The sequence below is a fragment of the Ambystoma mexicanum genome, chromosome 10 (genome assembly GCF_040938575.1).
Source record: "Ambystoma mexicanum isolate Mex_15411 chromosome 10, UKY_AmexF1_1, whole genome shotgun sequence".
Classification (NCBI taxonomy): Eukaryota; Metazoa; Chordata; class Amphibia; order Caudata; family Ambystomatidae; genus Ambystoma; species Ambystoma mexicanum.
The window spans coordinates 153,542,794-153,565,061 of NC_090932.1; the positions used below are offsets into that span (position 1 = coordinate 153,542,794).

Sequence of the window (22,268 nt, forward strand, 5' to 3'; positions counted from 1 at the left end):
TTCGGGTCCGCCTATTCTAAATTCGCAAGAGGGGTGTTCACTTGGATCAGCCCTCACATCCCCTTCCAGCTCAAAAAAGCCGAACAGGACCCGGAAGGAAGGTACGTGATACTCTGGGGCCACATCGAACAAACTGAGGTATGCATTGTCAATTCATACCTCCCCAACAACAATATCCCCGCGCACCTTGCTATGTTGTACACAAAGATTACACTGTATAGAGACACATTCTTTATCTGGGGAGGCGATTTTAATTGCGTCAGTGACTCAGTGCTTGACAGATCTGCTCCTCCCTTGGGGGGCCCGTCGACCGCTACCACCGCCATGAATGTCATGCTGAACCGCCTAGACCTGGTAGACATCTGGCGGGAGCAACACCCAGGGGATCGAGGCTATTCCTTCTACTCCTCGCCACATAATCTTCACACCAGAATTGACTACCTCTTTACTGGCAGAGAAAGCTTTCCCCAGATTGCTTCTTCCAATTATTTGGGCCGTACCATCTCTGATCACTCCCCCCTGGTAATTGAATGGAACATTACGGGCCCCAGACCTCCTATACCTACATGGAGGATGCCCACCGAGGCACTTAAAGATTCGGAGTTCAGGGAAGATCTCAGGGAATCCCTAGAGGACTACATTCGTGAGAATAAAGACAGCGTTGACCACCTAAGCACAGTCTGGGATGCTCTCAAAGTGGTTGTAAGGGGAGAGGTCATAGCAAAGGCTGGAGGAATGAGAAAACGCCTAAGATCTGAACTTGAATTACTAGAGACTGAAATAGAACAGCTAGAATCCAACACCCTGGACCCCCAACCGCAGGAAGACAGGCTTGCCAGTACAAGGGCCACCTGCAAGGAAGCTTGGGACAGACTGGCCAAATTTGATTATATCACCAGAACCAATAAAGCACACGCCCACGCCGATAAACCTGGTAGACTGCTCGCCTGGCTGTGTAGGAAAGAACACCCTAAACATCCGACTACAGCCTTAAGAGATGCTGATGGCACATTACATCGGACCCAACATGGGATTAACGACACTTTCGGGCAGTTTTATGCCCAACTATACTCCCATAATGACGTGGTGCCCCCTGAGGAAATTTCAAACACCTTGGATGAAATTGGCCTGCCCCTACTCCCGCCGTCACATAAGGAGGCTTTGGATGCTGATATCACCATAGATGACATAACCGATGCCATCAAGTCTCTGGCCACTTGTAAGGCCCCGGGCAGTGATGGGCTACCTGCCGAATTTTACAAAACCTACGAGCCGGAATTGACTCCGCTGCTGCACGAGGTGTTCCTAGAGGCCTACGAGACGGGTATCCTGCCTGGGAGCATGCGTGAGACTTTGGTGGTTCCGCTCCTCAAGCCAGGTAAACCTGCAGATGACTGTGACTCCTATCGCCCTCTCGCGATGCTCAATTATGATGTCAAAATTCTTACAACCATTCTGGCTAAGCGGCTGTCCAGGGTGATCGGAGGAGTGGTGCACCCCGACCAGAGCGGCTTTGTGCCGGGCCGCAACACCACTGCCAACCTTCGTAGGCTACAACATGTATTATCACATTCCACTCATGTAGGGGAATCTTATGCCTTGCTCTCTTTGGACGCCATCAAGGCGTTCGATTCTATTTTCTGGGAATGGCTAATTGCGGTGCTCCGGGAGTTCGGCTTTGGAGAACGATTCGTTAGATGGATCACAGTTCTCTACACTAAACCACGAGCACGAGTAAAATCTGGCCGGCTCATCTCCACGGCATGGGACATACAAAGGGGCACGAGGCAGGGCTGCCCGCTCTCCCCTATGTTATATATACTTGGGCTCGAACCCATCGCCATCTTTTTTAGGAAACAGTTCTTCGATGCTGGTATAAGGCTAGACGGGGTGGACCACATAATTTCCCTGTATGCAGATGATGTCCTCCTTTATGTGAGGGACCCGCAGTTGAATGTCCCGACCATGCTGGAGGTCCTCGGCAACTTTGCCAAGGTATCAGGCATACACTTCAGCAGACATAAGTCTTGTCTGTTTCCGTTAGGCGCCCTCCAAAACACACACGTCGATGACCTCCCCTTGCTGGGTATAAGTTGGCGCCCCATCACGTTCCGCTATCTGGGCATTAATATTTATCACACGCCTGAACTTATGCACGTCAACAACACGGCAGCGGCGCTGCCTCCCTTGCGCAGGTCGATTAAGTTTTGGGCTCGCCTCCCCCTATCCATGATGGGCAGGGCTTCCATCATCAAGATGATTGTTCTCCCCAGATTTCTTTATGGTTTCCAAAACATTTTTTATTATATTAGGACACCCTTCTTTCGCCTTTTGGGGAAGATACTTAAAGACTTCCTGTGGGGAATTAGTAGGCACAAATTTGCATTATCCACGCTGACCCTACCCTATGAGCAGGGAGGCATTCGGCTCCCTGATCTGGAGCGATACTACCTGGCTGCCCAACTAAGCTTCGTGGCTAAATGGCTAGCTGATGATGACACCCCCGAAACAGCGCTTTTACAACGCTCAATTGCTCCGATCCGGCTAAACGAACTCATCTGGGCCCCTCAATGTCTTGTGGATGGGATCCCATATTTAGCTACCCTGGGTCGTCAGATATGGCAAAGGGTTAAAATTCTTCTCCACTTGAAACATAGATATACTCCGGACACACCGCTCCTGGCCGACCTGTGTCAGAACTCTGTAGACCTTGCTTCCATTAGATACTGGGAAAGGCTGGGAGTGTACACTTGGGGGGATCTATATAACGAGGGCTCCTTCCGGGATTTCTCCTCCTTGCAGTCAGTAGATGGCGTCCCGGCTGGCCAATTCCTTTGGTACTTAAAGATCCGTAAATTTGCTCGGACCAAATGGGACGCGTGGCCAGAAGAACCTGAAACTGACCCCTTCATAACACTCCTATATAGTTTGGGAGATGGATGGAGGCCTGTGTCCCGTATATACAGCCACCTAATCGATAGGCCCAATCCCCGCAGTCAGGATCTCAAACTCAAATGGGAAGGAGACTTGGGGCATGAATTGTCTGAAGCAGAATGGGGCAGAGCACTAGCGTTCCCCAACGTGGTATCTAGAAACTCTAGATTTAAATTGATTCAGCTTAATATGTTATATCGCTCGTACCTGACACCACTTAGAATAGCCAAAATATATGGGCTACCCCAACATAACTGCCCTTGGTGCGGCAGAGATGAAGCAAATCTTTTACACATGTTTTGGGGATGTGTCCAGGTCCGGCAACTCTGGGCGAAGGTGGAACTCCTCTGTAGCGAGGCAGGCATGACCAGATATGAGTGGTCCCCAAAGGAGTGCCTTCTCGGAACGTATCCCAGACTGGCCAAGTTCAAACACTCAGTTAAGCTCATGGACCTAGTATGCATTCTGGTCAAAAGGACCATTGCTATGGCCTGGAAGCGACCTGGAGGCCCACGATACCAGGTATGGCGTAACGAACTGGAGCGCTGGATAGGGGCAGAAACCTCTGCTTGGGAGGATGGGGTCACCACATCCCCCGAAGACACGAGCTTGGCACTTTCTGCCTGGAAAACTCTCACCTGGGCCTTACTTAACCCCCCCAATGACGATAAACCCCCTTGAGTAACTTGCCACTATCGAAACATGCTATCTGACACAGAACATTTGCGCAGTCCATAACTTGAACTTATTTGTTGCCTGATCTTCCTACGTTGCTTACGCCACTGACCATACGGAGACTTGTTAATGTTGTTTACGTTTTGTTGTTTCTGTTTAATTGTTAATTTCTATTTGGCCTATCTTGATTAATCCTGACTTATACCAATGTGATCGCACAATGTTACGATGCAACTGTCTCTTATATAAATGCCAATAAAGAAATTTGAAAATAAAAAAAATAAAATAAAAAAAATAAATACTGTATTTCGGCTACAAACTAATGGCTGCTACTCACAAAAGACATCACTACGTGTCTCCTCCCTCCACAGCCCATCCCCAAAAATTACCATGTGTCCTTGGCAGCCCCAGAAAGCTACCCTACCTAAGCTCTCCAATATTGCTGTTCAACACCCATGGCCCACATGTACAAACCGCCTCATGCTGATCAATGCTCACTAAGCAGTCACTCATGCTGCAGATTGCCGACCTCATCTCGTACAACCTTGATGCCCTGTTCATCACTGAAACAGTTTACCCCATCCTCCTCACACGTTTGATGACTTCCTACCCCAAGCCTATGGCATCCAGCATGCCGACTGGTTAGGAAAGGCAGTAGGCAGAGTGGCAATCATCCACAGGCGTGACTGGCCATGCTTCATCATCCCCTCTCCCAGAACAAGCTCATTTGAATGACTATCGCACAAGGAAACCATCACTTTCCACCTCATCTACAGACCACCTCAAAGGAATGCTCATTTCAGGCATCTCCAACTTGCTCTCCACTGCCAAATTAGCACATTCAAATAATGTCTTTCTTTGTGATTTTAACATCCCAGAATCCAAGGATGACAACCATACTTAGCATGCTTTTCGGACTGACCGCATCCATGGACCTTAAGCAAATTGTGCTGCTCCCCCTAGGCACAACAAAGGCTACACCCTAGACTTATTCTTTAAATCATCCCCCTGCATCACCTGTGCAGACCCTATACCATTTGACTGGTCCGACCACGCCACCATACCCTTGTCACCCACTCGACTACAGCTCACAAAAGGTCAGACTAAACGCCCCCTCACTCAGGGCTGTTCATTCAAAACCCTTCTGATCAATGAGCTAGAAGCAAACTTGACACACTTTCCCACCACACGAAATGCCTCGGGCCTCCTGGAATAATTCAGCAACTCTGCTATGAAACTAGCGGACACTCATTCCCCCCTAAAATCCAAACGGGCTAAGACCACACCATCCGCCCCATGGTACACCGTGAGCTAGCCTCCAACAAATGCTCAGAGCCCTGGAGAAACGGTGGCACAATAACTATAATTCTGGAAACCTCACCGACCTCATATCTGGGCGCAAAACATAGGATTCCGATTAATGAGGCCACAGCTGCCAACTACTCCACCACCATTGTAGCAGCTTCTAACAGGAGCAAAGCCCTCTTTGAAGCAGCAAAACATTGTTCCAAAATCTCACCAGATCCCGAGGTACCAGCAACTCAGGAAAAAAGCGACAGAATCACTTTGTTGAAAGAAAAAAAATTAAAAATAGACAAAATCCAAGACCATCAGATCAACCTCTCAGCATTTGCATCCCCTGCACCCTGGCACGCACACTGCCCCTCTCTTTCCCTCGGATCGCCTAAAAATTATTGCCTTGCTCAAACCTACTTCTTACTCAGACAATATAATTCCAGCCCCTCATTAAACAATTGTGGCAGCGCTCCTCAGCATCACAAATGACTCCCTTGCGGAAGGACAATTCCCAGACACCCTAAAGACTGGTCTCATACGACCTATTTTGAATAAACTGTGGAATATTTCAACCCATGCCAATGCACCCTAGTAGACCCCTTTGCCAATGGTGGAAAGAAAACTGCCAAAAATGGAGGCGCTAAACCCTGTGCGCACTAAATCTGCAAAAACTGCACATGGTTCCGAAATCACAAAGAGGCTGCACCACCTTGCCACACACAGGCAAAGTTGATGTCAAAACAAGAACTCCCTGCAGGCGAATGCCAGCGAGTGCTGTTACCAGTTACATGAATCAAGGCCACAGAAGTGGGTTAAAATCCGAAAATGCCTTAAAATCCAGTTTTCCTAATTCATTGCAACCTTCAAAGTGCTGTTTTGGTGCTAATTTCAGTCATTTCTCCAGTGATCTATTGAAATGAAAAGTTGCTGAAATCAGATTCTCCAGTGCAGTCAGAGGAATCCAGGCCTCACTGACAGCTGCATCAGAAAATTAGCCGTCAACCCCAGTTTAAATGAGTTTCTATTTTCTGATTAAAATGACAAAATTCACCTATTTAAAGTATGTTTGTGAAGGGCTAATTCTTTTAAATGTCCAAATCCCTTATAAACTGTGCTTACATTTTATGTGTGTGAAATGAAGACTTTAATTTAAAGGAACCCAGTCTGGAGCTAATCAACTATTTAATTCTGATCCGACAGCCCAGCCTGGGAAAGATTCACATTTCAGTTTGACAACCCCTTGCTATAGGACGGCTAATGGCAGCTTAATGGTTCCCGCATATTGACAACAAGGTGCACAATGAGACTTCATCAGACATTCATCTTGTGGCTGAGCCAAGAACAAAGGACAGGCTCTGCAGGGGAGGGACAGGATGCTTCCCTCTACACCCCACCCTGATCAAAACGGATCTGACTGGTGTTGGTTGAAAGGAGAAAAAAAAAAACCTCTGAACTTCTTGGTGTTTAAATCTGTATTTGTGATTAAGTTTGAAACTATTTAACTGTGCATCCTAAAGGAGAATAAATCTAAAAATTGGTAGATGTTAACCTAATTTTGGGCCAATGCTTTTAAGACATTGATGAAATCGGTACCACTTAAGTGACCAAAGTTACGAAAAAATCCTTATGGTAGCAGAACTATTCATGTTGCAAGCCTAAGATTGTAGGCACATGATCCACTGATAAGCACCCAGAGGTGTACCGAATTAGAAATTATTAATCCAAACTGGTATGATTAAAATTGATGAAATCCCATAGAATGAGAAAGACAGCTCTCACCGAGATGGGAATTGGACATCAGGATAAACCATAAAAAATGTAATGCATTGTCTGATTTTAGTAGAGGGCAGAATTGTAAAAATGTGTTTTTATGGGAAAGCTAAATTGTGGTCAAAATCAATGTGGGAGTTCCTAAATCACATCATAAAGAGGACAGCTCTGTTCAGACCGCCAACCAGGACAAGGCAAGTCCCTGTGGCCACTCACAGCCGTGGGGGTGTGTTTTGAAATTCTGCCCACACCATAAACTGGGGGATGTCATTTTACGGTATAAATATAGGAACTTCACAACACATAGGACACGCTGCTTCCAGAACCCATCCAGATTTCCGTGCAGCACCTTGTTCCAGAACTCTTCATCTTGTAGCGGACTCCAGACTTCTTTGAAAATCCATATTTCCTTGTAGAATCTAGACTTTAGCATTGCTGAACTCTTGCTAGCTAGACACAATTTCAAAACATCCAAAAAATAATTCTGATTCAGCTTGGCTTGCTACAATTAAGGCTTGCCTGCTGAAACTTGCATCCTGTAATCTCCCGTGTCCAGAAGGGCCCATCCAAATCCAGTCTGAGGTGCAGTCAAAAATTGACCAGAACCGCGCCGCTGATCCAACCCTCCAGAGGTGCCCTGCTGCCGGTAGACCTGAACCGATCCAATGACCACAACCGGACAGTCCAATTTAATTACAGAGGACTGTTAAGTATGAATAGGAAGAACAGTGACGCATAGTATATCTGCATTGTATTATCCCATCTCAACCCATCCCATCTTTAAATTCAGAACCCTGGTATCGTTGGAATCCTTCTTGCGCCGATTTTTCTCATCTGTGTTACAAAACCATAACTCCTTAGTGATTTGGAGTAAAGTAAATCCCAGAACGAAATAGAGTATCCACCACGTGAATGGTTGTGCTTGCCACGTAGCTGTAAAGATTCATGTGTGGCCTCCTCTTTTTCATAGTCATTAATATAGCGTAATAAAATATGTCATTTTTAAAACCAAATTCCTGTTCCATTTCCACATCTATTTTGCAAAAACGCCCCTCACTAAAACCTCTAACTTCTTCAATTTTAAAGATAGAAACGAAATTTCAGCTCTCACTGATACAGAAGACCCTTAGCTAAACCCACAACTGTATTTGACATTTTTCTCCAATATCGCATAGTAAGAGTTTGCTGTGAATTTGCAGTTTTCAAATGTTTACACATTTTGTTTTCCCCATTTCAAAGTGCTTCTTCCATCCCATCCTGATCTAAAGTGTGCATTATTGTTTATATTATAGCTTGTGCGTGTTAGGACCCGTTTCGTGTTGCTTTCCTCAGACTTTTTTTCCATTTAAGCATTTTTGCACCCTTTTGCATTATTTTACAAAGCAATTTTCACCTGTCAGTTTTAAAAGTGTCATTTTTCAAAAACGGTTTTCTCTCTCTTTTGGGGAAGGAAGATTGCATTTAAACTCTAGACATGGTCTTTCATTCCTGAATACCTGCTGATTACTTACATCCACGTAGGATTGCTCATTTGTATTTAAAAAAAAACTTTGCAGGGGGAATATTAACCTAAACGCTATCTGTTCACAAACCAAAACTGTTCTTTTTCCTGCGTTTCTATTCTGCATTAGTATAAGTGAATTCAATTGCTTATTTTTGAATGGTATTGTCACCCCCTGGTGATTGCTGCCCCATAATTTTTCATATAAATATATATTAAAAATTGTGTGATTTGAATATTAAATAAATAAAATAAATATTAACCTTTAGAAACTAGCCTGATTCCTGGTTCAGTGTGACCTGGGGGGTATTTTGAGAAGGGTGTGATATGAGTGGTAGATCATTCAGAATATTGAATGTATAGACAAATAAATCAGGGTTTCATTGCTCACTTCATACTAGTGAGACCAGGGTGTATGCCTGATTGAAATCCTTAACAAAACCAATCCTACATCCAGGCGACCTGGCCAACTACAGGCCAATTACGAACCTCACTGTTCATTGGCAAAATCTTGGAAAAAGTGGTTGCTCGACAACTACGTCAAAATCTAACAACTCCATCGCCTAAATGACCATCGGTCATGGCTCCACCCAAAGTGAAGCATCGAGACAGCCACCATCCAGGTGGTGGACGATGCTCTCCTAATCATGGATATGGCCAACTAATGCGTCCTCATGCTCCTGGATCCCTTGACAGCACTAAAAACCGTTGACCACTGCATCCTTCTCTCCCTCCTTGCCAACAGGATGGGATTCTGTGGCACTGTCCTGAATTGGATTACCTCCTACCTCAGGCAGAACCAGGCTGTAAAGATGATCTTGTTGTGTTCCAACTGCCTGGAGGTTTCCAATGGAGTCCGAAGTTTCCATCCTCTCACCAATCCTTTTTAACCTTTACATGGAGCCTCTGGGCACTCTCCTCAAAGACCCCAATATAGCCATCAACCAATGCACATATGAACTACATTGGCTTGCACTCCAAGTCAGCATACTGTGCAAGACTGCATTTATCATCTACAAAGCAGTCACAAGTAGCACACCAGCATACCTGGCAGCTAAGCTCCATATATCTGGTGGCACCAGCTCCTCAGGCAGCAAATCGACCAAACCGGCTTAAATCACAACTCGTCCGCAAAGAGGACCTGCAAACAATTCCCCTCTGGTCATGCACCCACCAACTGGAACTCTATTCCATTGTTGGCTCGGAATGCCCTGACAATTCTCCAAAACACACAGCTCTTGCGACAACTGACCAAGTACTAACTTCAATAGACGCACATACCGACACAGACCTCACAGTACTGTGCTCTTAAAAGATGCCAGCCCAAATGCAGACTACCCACACTCTATACAGAGCTCTGCTGCTCTCAAGCTAGGTCTGCGCTTTAAACAATATAATATACAGCTGCTGTCAGCCTCCCTATACAACTTTACAGCACTAGTTTAAACACCTCCGATTTGTAGAAGGTATGCTGGACAGACTCAACAATGATCACCTACTACCACAGACATGGTGAATATAGCCATCGTCGATTATTTGATAACAGACGGTGGACCGAGTCCCGAACTAGAAAACGCCTTTATTCAGTATTTGCATCACTGCAATTTAAGCATTTGCGACATCGTGCAGAACTTGTTCAACAAGAGGTAGAGCAAAAACGCTTGTTATGTAGTGTTATTTAAACCTCCTTCCCCTGTGATAAGCAACAACTAGCCATGATAGCTCGACAGATCTTCGGTCCAAAACACAATTATTCTTGGTGGCTTTTGAAGACATGACCAGTAAACCCTACAGGATATCTGTTGAGTTAAAAACAAACACACTAGAAGATTATAGATTACGCACCAATCTTTTGGCACCTGGTCTCTGCATCCCTAAAAAGGCTTCTAAAACCTCTGGAAAACACCCTTAACCACAGTACTGCAGCAGTAGCCGTTAACAACATGCCGGCATGCATGCAGAGAAACATTGCACTGCTGAAAATGCTTTTATAAGCCGCCACCCCACAGCACAAGGCCATTCTAGTGTCAGCCTCCAATGATCTGGTGGCTGCCATTTCAGATATTGACCAGAACACTTGGGACCCCCCTCCAACACAACTCCAAGTTAAGTGTGTAAAACATAAAAAAAAGCATTATCAAGAAACTGAAATTAGCAGATATTAATATGGGCTAAAAGAAATGTGGTCTCTCAGGCCGGTGGATTCACAGGATCTCTCATAGGCATCACCAGACTGCTTGGGGGTCAGTGATTAAGCATGGTCACAAAATGTATTTGGTGGACAAACGCCAGTACGAAAGCCTGGCACCCGCCCACCCGGACGATCGGGATATACGGAAGGTTGCCACTATTTTACAATGATAGATGTTTCAAACAGACCTGATCTAACGGTGCATGAATAAGCAGCGTTTTATACATAGATATTCTACATAAATACAATCAAACCAAGCACAGCGAGGAAGAAAAGAACAAATTTATACATGCCCACTCCTGATGAATCTTGCAGTGAGAAGATTCCACAGGCAACAGACCCGGTTGCGGCAGACATGGTGAATACACTTAGCCAGTGCCATAAACCTAATATGGAACTACTACTACATAAAATGGAGCTTGCATAGAATGTGCCTCATGGAACGATAGAGAATTTATCTGCAGAGGTCAGGTTTTAAGGGGCTAAATCCAGCATGATCTAGTACGGGGTATTACAAGTAGACAGCCAACTTCTATAAAAAAATAAATTCTACCAGCAGCTGGAACGTGTTGCTGATTTAAATATCCTGACACCCATTGTGGCTAATGTTACCCAACAATGCCTTCTTGAGAGGCTAAAACCTGTCGTCCACGCTATTCCACAGCAGTCCTATAAATACACCCAGGCCAGACATCCCAATAAAATCCTGACTGCCGAGTCCTGAAGTGAGGTGGCCTCCCTAGGGCTTTTTGCCCACCACATCGCGCTACTACGATGACCCTGCCATATATACCTCTGTAGTGCATAGGCTCCCCAGGAGACGGATAGACCAGAGTTGGTTGTCCGATTGATGTGAATGGCCCATTGTCCATGTATTTTAAAATGACCGTTTGCAATATAACCAATGCCTTGTCTTTCTGTATTAATACAGTATATATTTCACAATTAATAAAATGGGTCGGTTGTTATATCTATGTATAATTACACAGGACTTTATTTTATTCACTAGACAGACCACACATCTGCATTTCTGACATGGTAAAAAGTCTGCGAGATCTATACACGTTGTGTAAAGTCTTATTGTTAATGCATGTGGTCACCATTTGATCATTTTGCTTGCAATAGTTAAGAGTACATTTTGAAAACAGACAACGGCAATCTCCATTCAGACATTTGTCGGATAAAGAATATACAGTGTTGTCTACAAGTAATAGCTTTAGAGTCTTGGACCGGCACAGTGGTATAACGTAAATACTTTGCAATGCTTTTCACGTAATCCATTAAAACACTAGCTTTTATGGGGTGTTGCAGGAAGGGTGCCAAGCTGTCAAACACTGCTAGCGTATCCCCCTCCAACCACAGAGCTATCCAATGAGTTGCATCCCTGGATTGGTGTTCACCACCAGGCTAACAGGGCAACTCTGCGGTAGCTGCGTGGGGCATGCATCATTGGCATACACACAAATGTTTTCCTGGCGTGTTTTTGGTCACGAAAGAATCCTTTAATCTATAGACTATCCATTCAATTTCGAAGAGAAGAGTAGGTTTCCCTATGCTCGGATCTCAAGAACGCCATCAAAAACGCTGCACACTAGAAGTGGGTGTATAGCTTCCTTCAATCTTTGAATCAGCTAGTAGGTTCCCACTCCTCAATGGGTTCAAATTTCCTGATGAAGCATTGTCAGGTCTTAGATCGAAGGTCAATAGCGTGAAGTAGCGGGGATAGTCAGTGCGTGGGAAAGCATCCACCGCATTACATATGCGCTTCCCTGTAATAGACTCTAGCCCCATGTCCTCCCAGATTATGTTCAGAATTCTGAAGTTAGGGGCTTATGCTTTTGCTGGTATCCGGACACCATCCTTATGCAAGGCTGTATAGTTCATGTTGCAGTGCTTGATGCCGGAGGAGTTTCGAGTGCATGTTCCTGTGAGCAATGCTGTGTCAACAATCCCCCCCCCCCCATGATGATTATTTTGGGGCAATGTCCCAGGAAGAGGTGGTCTTTACGGTTTACTGGGACCCTGGTTAAGGGTAGCAATGCTGAAGGCCTTAAGGGCCATCCGCTCAATAGGGTACTTCACGTTCGATATTTGCACCGCTGCTGCATGCGCTAGTGTAATGGTTGTGGAGACAAAAAGCGTGACTTCAGGATAGTTTCACTTTAAAGGTCAATGCCATTAATCAATAGTTGGTCCTTGAAGAAAAGGTCCAAATGTAGATGTCCTAGTAAATCAAATGTTCCACTGAGCCTGGCGTAGTGTCTCTTTACGAACCCTGCGTTCTCACCATCCAGAACAGTGGTGTGGAACTGCCCCACAGTGCATCAGTAAATAATTGGCAGAAAGGTGGTTTTCCAAGGCATTATTAGGGCCAACATTTAATATGCTCTATACAGGCCCTGTAGGCCTACATGTTATCACTCTTTGCTATCATTCAATCGCCCATTGTTACTTAAACCTGGTTGGACATTGTGGCTATGGGATATGCGATCTTGTAACTTGTGCATCAGCTGTGTTGTTGGTGGCGTCAGCATTTGTTATTTTACAAGCTAGATGAAATGGTGTGTCGTTGAAATCCAGAAGCATTTCGTCGATCCCGATGCAAAGAATTCTATGAGGGCTAGCGGCGATGGCGCCAACAGAGGAGACACCTCCATGAAAAAAAAACGGTTTGATGCTTGTTTGGGTTGGCGGTATGCTGGAGAGCTCAAGCTCAGATTTAACACACTCCAGGAGGACCCTGGTAAGAAGGCCATTGCTCTTTAGAAGATATCACTGCTTGTGTCGTTTAGAGCCAACGTGCTTCTTAGTTTGATCTCTGCATTCACTACTCAAGCAGCTACTTTTCTCAACAGGTTTCGGTGGTCTGCGTAGATGGGACCTCTTCCTCTTAACACTCCTACAAGGTCATAAATGAAGCTGATCTGTCCTGCCCCTCCTTTTTCTGTTTGGAGCGACGATTGGCAACTGCAGTCACACTCATGAATAGCGGTGGCAGCCTTTTTCACGTGTGGTTTAGCTAATTCGAAGTCACTGCATAGAATAGCATTACATGTCTGAACAGACTTCTAAAGATACCACTGAGCTCCGATCTATACATTACAGGGCTCCCATTAAAAAATGGCTGATCACCGTGGCCAGTGTGAGCAGTGAGCAGTGTGGTTCTTTTGGATCTGGGTCATTTAATATTCCAGATAAACCCTGGAGGGCCCATACTTATTCACTGCGGCCATTAACACTATTTAATTAGCCTTTCAGCCAGAGTGGTCTGAAGTGCAGCAGCAGCCATATTGTTTCGTATTTAAATGATACAAAACTTTCCTTGATCATCTCTTATCTGAATGTGGATGTGTCAAAATGTTTTTTACAAAAAGGGACGTAATCAGGTTTGCTCTATTGAATGTTCACAAAATCGTGGTTTCCTCTAATCACTGCAGTTCTAGGTAATGGTGCACCCTTTGATAATCACTACTGTCCCACGGTTCTACACTTCCAACGTGTTGCATGGTTCCGAATATGTTACACAGGCTACAAGCAGCAGAAAAGAAAAAAACTTTCCTCTGGTGCAGGTCTAGATGCAACACTATCACAATACTCTGGTATGTTTGAAATGCTTCTGTTGATGACTGACAAGATCCTGTATATTTGGGTAATGCCGCTTGGAGAACCGTCCCAGTGAAAGCCTTTTGTGCGTTTGTTAGTTTTATGATCAACGTGGCCTCCCCGCTGCCTAGAGTATCCCATGCAATGACATCTTGAACTTCTGTTGGCGCCACAGTCTGTGGGCCGTACAAATGTACGGCTTTGGACAGTTTCACAGTTAAGTCAGAGATTTTGTTCTCTGGGTGTGTATCTGTGGAGGCGTTGCTGGGGGGAACATAATTTAAAAGGGTGTAGACTCCATTACTTCCCCCACTATACACCCATGGCCTCTAAAGAGCCACCCAAGCCCTTTCACTAGATGTTGCTTCTTAGATCCGCGGCCATTACTAGTTATGACTTTCTATTATATAAACGCGGTGTTAGTCTTTCTGGATCTCTTCCCCATTGAACAGCTTCCCCCCTAAGTAATCGATTAGTCTTGCTGTAGTTCTGCTCATACCCCTTTGTAAAGACTGCTTTGAGCGTCGAGATCTGCACATGTCACTTGAAGGGGAGTTTGTCTCCTTTTCGAAAAGTCTTTTGGCATACAGTTTTTTCCAACCCCCAGGGAATTCGGGGGCGTTACAGCTACGGGGGTGGTTTTAATAGATGCATGATGTGCATTAGACATTTCATAAACGCTGGTAACGCATCTACAGGTGTTTTGAGCTGTGATGAAATGTCAGATCCATGTTTTAGAAGTTAGTATAAAACAGCATGACTAACTTTAGAGTAGTATGAAATGATGTACATGTGTTTTATAAGGGTCGGTAGCAGTTCATTTAAAAACTCCTTCCCGAGTCGAGGTACTTGCCAGCTGTTAAGAGTTTACATTGCAGTCACTACACTGGGACACCTCTTGTCTTTGAAGGCCTCAACACAGGCATATTAACATTGATGACGGATAGGATAGATCGGCAGACAGGGTTCTTCTGGACAGGCTTATATCTACGAGATCCACAATCCATTGATGGACATCGGATTTCACAGACATTCGTTGTTTCAAATGTTTTCGGATTGGCTTGTGTAGCACGTAGAAATCAGATCTGAAATTCGCGTCTTGACAGCACTCCTTCACACATTCTCATCAGTTCTCGGTATACAATACAACCCTTCAACACCTCCATAACTACCAACACCCCCTTCATTGTAATATATTTTGGACAGCTTTACGTGGGACATGTTCACCCCAAAGCCATTAGACAAAGACAACTAGTTATTACAAACATTTACACTAGATATGTATTCACATTGAATAGGTGAAGGTTGTCAGCTGCTCTACAGTTATCAAATCGGGCTTCAAAAAGCTACAAAACCATTATATTAAAAAAAGACAGTCACAAGGGGGCACTTTTTGCCCAATTACTTGATATACACACTCTGGGTTACCTTGTCAATAAGCAACCATGCACAGCATAGTGGTGGCTGATAGAAATTCATAAAGCTACCTATCAAACAGTGTCCTTTAAAGACTAGGAAAAGATGTTGCATATCGTACACCTTCAGTCTCAAAAGTCCTGCAGACTGGTTAAAATCATCGAAACACCCTTTGTAGCGATTTTCCCAGTAGAAGTCCATTGTAGGGTGGCATCTTGTGGAACATCTGCTCGCGATACATAGAACAGTTTCCAGATAATAAAACATCCTTGGAGATCTACTGCTTATATGCCCTTAAACCAACAGTAATTGCTGAGACATCGACAGGCAGGTTTCACATTAAATTGACAGCCCCGCAACAGGTGTTCATTCTGCAAAGAAACGTGAATTTATGCAACTTACCTACATTTTCAATCTTCATAGGTCAGTTTACTGTGCATCATGAACATTACTCTGCTGTACTGGCTTAGACATACTTCCTCCCGTTAGGCAGAAACCTGTGCAGTTCCCTTAGGGACCACTGCAAAAGATTTAAGACTACAGGTGTTGGCAGTAAACCCACTTGGTAGCAGTCTGCACCACCCAGATTTACCTGGTGGCTGTGGCTGAGCAGTCAGACTTCCCTCAAGAAGAGTTAGGCAGTATGCAAAGTATACACAATAGGCACTCAGATACAATAATACAAGCAAACACTGACCAGAGCTTTGGTATCAAAGTATATAATTATTTATTTAAAGACACAGTTGAAACACTCCAGCACTCTTATTGTAAAATATTCTAAACACAGTTACTATTGTAATATATACACCCCTTTTTCCTTATCAGATAAGTCACAGTAAAACACCACTTATTTTCATACAGAGGTGAGCGCTTAACTAGATTGCACTCCAATAAGTTTGTGAGAAAGGGAGGGAAAAAGACAGAATATGGAAAGGTACACCACTCTAAGATTCAGGAACACTGTTAGCAAGGCAGAAGAGCAAAAAGTCACTGGTGAGCCAAAGTCCAAAGGCTGGGCCCACTCTTAAAGAGAGCAGAGCACAAATGCGCCCAAGATCACACAGTTACACTAGGCTTAGAAATTATTGCAGAGGGTTCGAAAAGAGGTTAGAGAGGCTTTAGGAAAGTTTAGCCAGGGTATCCCAGACTAACCCAGGTTCGAAAGCCGGGGGCTAAATCTACCCCGTACAGTCGGTAGCAAGGGAAGCCAGGCAGGACACGGTACCTTAAGTGGGAAGGATCCTCCAGCGGTGGCAGTTGTTCCTGGTAGTGGGTGCAAGTTGCGTCGTCGTCCAGGGGAAGAGAAGATCTCGACTTGGAGGAAGGATGAAGGTCGTTGCACTACCAGGGAAGAAACCAGCCGCGGAGTTTTCCGGTTAAAGGTGGTACCTTTGTTTCGCGGTTGTGGTAAAACATGGTATCCCGGTTGCCGGGGTGCTTGGCACGGGCAAGGCGGCCACAAGGTACGTCGGGAAAGCGAAAAGACGGTGGAACTGGTTATCCCCACCAGTTAAAGGAAGAAGACTCTCCGGCGGGAGATCTCCTCTGTCGTTGGGAAAAGTGGTGAGGCAGTCCAGCAGGGCTCCACTGGTGGTGGTGTCATGGCAGGTCGGCTCAGCTTCTCCCTCGTCGGATTCTTAGGTCCTGTGGCGACTTCCGAAGTTCCAGTCCCCAAAGCCCTGCTTTTATGCAGCAAACCCCCATTCACTCAGCATAGCTGTCACTCAAACATGCTAAGTGGTGAACCGGCCAGCTCACCACTTGGGCTAATCAGGACGGAGTGCGACTTGAGTTGCCTAGGCAACTCAGTCCAGGGTTCCTAAATTTCCCTCCACCCCTCCTAAGTACCCCAGACAGAGTGGCACCACTTTGGAGGGCTTCTGTGGAGAAGCCCGCCAAAAAATGGAACAAAGGGCTCGACTTGGGTTGGAGTCACAGAAGAGAACACAAACGCCATTTTAGAATCAAGTGTTGGCAAAAAATAACAACCAGAGAATTAATATTAATTAAATAAACCGGCGGTATGTTCGAGGCTACCGTAAATAAGACGTGCCCCCTCGACTAACAGACCCCGGGGCAATTGAATTGCCCCAGCCAGTACATCCACAATATGATGGTTTGTACTGGTTCTGTTCAGAATTTAAGACTAGTAAAGTCAATGGTGACTTTACATGCCCTGGGAGACAGTAGTCAGTCCCAGGGTATGGAGTCTATACTGGGGGGTCACTATGACACCCCTGTGTCACTGCACTGAGGGTGCTGTGTAACACACATCACAAAAACACATGAAGCCCTATGGAGTAAAAGACCCCATAGCCCATTAAACACATCTAGATTCAAAGAAACACACTTAAATCATGCCCCAGAGTGAGGGTAAAAGAGTCTCACTCTTGGCAGGAGAAAAAAATAAACCCCACAAATCCAGCAAAGCTGCTGGGGGACTCACTAGGTTAGGAAATTCAGCCTAAACAGAGCATTCTCCCTAACACCCCCCCTCCACTTACAAACAGTTTTCGCAATTATCTAACACACATCTGTCACCTAGTCTGAAGCCCTAAATGGCAAAGGTATCAACCCAGATCAGAGCTGTTGTGTCGGCATCATCTTTAACACTACTGGTGTCATTAGCTAAACACATTCCTTACATAAGCTGTTATCGCGATTTCCGGGTTTTCAATTGATTTGAACAACCAACAATAAATATTGACAGTGTCTGCTACCGCTTGGCTCTCCTCATTGCCGTCCTTTTTTTTTTATCAGTAAGAGGCTGTAGACAAAAACTGAAATGCATGGTTTTAACTCCTGCTAGCTCCCACACCGTACAAAATACAAACATTTGCTTTAGAAATATACCCACTGGTTAACACGCCATCCAATCTTCAGGCTCAATTACCCCTTTGATTCCTCTCAGGCTCAGGGGTTGGGGGAGCCACGCTCATTCACCATAATTGCATCATTCTGCATGACCATGGACTCTTATCCGTTGTCTTCGGGCTCCATTTTGCATAAACATGATCGAACAGGCTCTACCCTTGGGAGCTGCTCAAGAACCATGTCGTAATCCCAGGTCGCCATTTCCAAATTAGCCGTGCCTGCTGCTGTAGCCGCCTGAATGTTTTGAATAAAATCTCCAACAGACCGACCCATGAGAGTGGCAATGAACCACAGTTCACTGCTCATAGAAAGTGTAACCATGTTCTCACTGAGCTCTCCAGCTTCACGTCCACCATCAAACCCTGAGAGTCCTCCATTGCACAAACACATTTGCATACTCCCATAAAATAGTAAGGTGTACAAATAACATTGGAACCGCCAGAGCTAGCGGGGCAGTTTTCTCCTTGTCGTAAATGTAGCCGTTTACAATTACAGTTTCCTTGACACCATGCTGCAAAGGCCAGAAAATTGAAGAGCGCACGTGTTTGAGGCCTGCAGTAACAGCTATATATTCACTTTGTAAGACCCTCCCCCTAACAGCATCATAGCCTATATAAATGCCTTTTTAACACCTAGCCCCATTCAAACTTAAGGTGCTTATCAAATTTCTATACAAATTATTGGGGTTTTCAAATTTATATAAAACGTATTAGGGTCTGGATACATCTTCCAAATGTGTATAAAATACATATTAAAAAATGTGGGGTTCATCACATTTTTGGGGGTACACTTACGTTTGTAGGGGGTCTAATACAACTATTTCTACCCTACCGCTGGGTTCTCATCAGTCATAAAAAATGTTGGGGCATTCCAATTTTTTGGGGTGCAATCAAATTCACAGCGGTTCAGGGGCATGGAAAAGGGACGGGCCACCTGTCAACTGAAATGCTTGATGAAAGGCATCCCACCCTACTACTCAAATAGTATTTAAACAGGAGTATGGCAATATGACGTTTGGTATGGTGCAGCTAAACCTAGAGGATGTAGGATAGTTGCAATTTAGGAGAAAAAACAAGTACCTTTGAGAGAATCAACCGGAGGTAGAAGGTACTACATTATTAGTTCATCAAAACCAATCAGAACAAACTGCAGTTTTCAGCCCAAATAGGTCTCGAAGACAAAGCACAGTTACATAGTACATTAGGAACGATATGCAAGTGAAAGACTAGAAAGTAAGCATCATTGTTTTGCCACTCATTTTCTGTGCGCTTTCAAGGGTCTAATCTGTATATGTTTAAATTACACTTCCAACAGTATCATACTTGAGAGTTAGGGTGGTATGTATTTTAGAAGATGGAGGGGGAACAATTTAGGATAATGAACGTACTGGACCTCCATGTACTTAAACAACATTAAGTGCACAGAACTTTCTGCTAAATGTGAAAACACATTTGAGGAGGAAAGAATGAAACTTGAATGCCATTCTCTTACTCTTTCTCTTTCCTTGGCATTTGCTGCCTGCCTCCGCTCCAGGACTTCCTCAAAGTTCTCAGTTGGTAAGTAATATCCAGAAGGGTGCTTCTTCATTTTATTTATTGTTGCAACATAAGGGAGCGGGCCAAACTGGTCACAAAGAACATCATCCAAAAGTTCAGGAGCTGGTGTCAGGCACAGAGATGGAATGTCATTTGTCCAGGCCATCTTTATGTCATTGCTTTCATGGTTTTCCAAGCTTGCAGCTTAATGCAAAAAAGAAAAAAAAATGGTTAATGTGTAATTTACAAATAAAGCAAACTACTCGACATATGAGAAATGAACTCGCCCCATTAACTTGATGGCAGAATACTTGCATTGGCAAAACATGAGTACACAAAAATTAACAGCAATGTTAGTCTGCCTTAAACATATTTTCTTCCTCGGCATTTTGGAACCCAAGACTACAGACCTACAGACTGCAGAGTACAATAATCCATAATGTGAAGTATCATAGTATCATTGGGTGAATTCAACATGAAGGCTATAATATATTTGGATTACAGGCTTGGAGTTTGCAATAGCGTGTTGGTTCGAAAGTTAGGATTTAAGTAAGGGTTGAGATAAATGATCCCATACACAATGAACCAACATAGGAGGCCAACGATAGGGTTACAGTTAGTATTTTAACTACTAACTAATCCAATGAAACACTAGTGCAGGATGTTACCAGAAAGAATATGGCTGGATTCAAACTGAGGTAAATTTATAATGGAAGGAACAGTTCATAGGTTTTTAAATAAACAGTCAGTTCTTTATACATCAATTACATTCACTGACAAATTTGATTTATTAATATGCATATAGACAAAGACTTTACATATTATAAACGCAACAAAAACAACTTCCATGTTAAAAATAGACACACTGGATCAACACCAATGCTTTCCATCTAAAAAGCAGTTAAAACCAACTTCTTAACACATCACACATCTGAAATAAAATGTTCAATTTAAAATCTCAGACAATTTAAGAATATTCAAACACATCGCATAAAAAGACATGAAATAATAATTTACCCTTTAAAATAGTTTCCCATATTTTTCATATTTTTTCAAATCACAGTTGTTACTATACGCCTTTACATATTTCAATCTTAATAGTTACAAGACTCTAGCATTGCCATATTATATGTTCAGCTGTTTCAATCGAGAATGTCCCGCACAATCTTCACCTTCTGTTACAACAAGCGATACCACATTTAGCTCCGATGATTTCCAAGGTATCAGCTACATTAAAGTAATTCCTTATAGTTTTACTATCTGGGAATGCAAATATATAACTAGGTATTTCAGTACGGGTCATCCAGGCTGGAATTGGCAATAAAACCTGCCACTGTTCACTTTTGTTGCTAATTGACTGACTAATGATCTTTGTCTTATTACAGAACTTTGGCAGAGGTGTGCAAGTGGCTACAGGCAACCACCTACTTTTGGATCAATATTTCGGTCATGAAAATGGATATGAATGAGCAGAGAGTTGGCCGTCTCCAAGCTATACCCAACGGGCAACAAAATGCACATCTATTTTGAGCATCAACATTGGCCAACTTGTCTTCCCCTTCCCCAGGGTGGGAGCTGTTATGGCTGCAAAAACAAGGCATAGCACAAGCACTGGGCTCCAGTAAAGCTACCCCTCCTCCTCACCCGTTCTTGATGTCTATTGACATTGCATTCTCCTTACCACGTCCTCATTTTCATATTCACTCTATGGCGCAGTACTTGAGCTCAACCAGCCTCTGCTCTGCGTCCTCTCTCCCCACAATGAACATGTAGTGGTCAATCTTGTGCCAGTGCCAGAAGCATGGAGCAGTCACTCAGCCTCACTCAGGGTCTGGCAGGTGCCACCTTCACTACTGCCAGTGGCTTTATCCAGTAAGTCTTCACCCTCAATGGACACATCCGACCTCACTGATCAGGCCCCATCCTCAGCATCGGCCCTTCCCCGCTCTGTGTCCCCCACCATCAGAGCACCATTAAAGGAGAGTTCCAGGACTTTTTTTTTATTGTCCCTACGGGTCGGCCATGTGTTTGTAAGCATAAATCGGTAGATCGTAGGAAACTTTCCTATGGACCTTACCCGACTTTTCGCCCATTATCGCACTCGAAATCAGCCTCCATTTTGTGATAATCCTATCATTCCGCCGCATCGACCTGGCTCACCTGCCTTTGCGGCACTAAATCAAATCCCCCGCCCCTGAGCCTGACATCAGCAGACGCGTACTGCCCATTTCAAGCACGTCTCGTGTCAACAATCGCTGCGCCTCAGCTATTGACGTGTTGCCATGGAAATGGCAGGACGCCTCTTTCCCCAATAAGTATAAACAGACCGTTTCACAACATACAGCAGCAGATTTTCGATTCCATTCCTCTCTCTGTGTTACTTTGAGTATTCTGTGACTCGTTTCAGTGCTCTGGTCAGCTACCTTCGCCGCTTGTAGCCCGTGTGAACACCTGTACCATCTCTGTAAATTAT

General features: G+C 44.3%; 1 protein-coding gene across 1 annotated transcript in view; it reads right to left on the bottom strand.

Annotated features, from left to right (window-relative positions):
- FIGLA (folliculogenesis specific bHLH transcription factor) overlaps positions 1-22,268 on the bottom strand; it is a 510,096-nt gene that overhangs the window by 330,221 nt on the left and 157,607 nt on the right. Inside the window, exon 2 of the mRNA XM_069617653.1 lies at positions 19,752-19,999. Within this exon, the coding sequence (XP_069473754.1) occupies positions 19,752-19,961 (210 nt within the window). The 5' untranslated portion in view covers positions 19,962-19,999. The remainder of the gene's footprint in view (positions 1-19,751; positions 20,000-22,268) is intronic.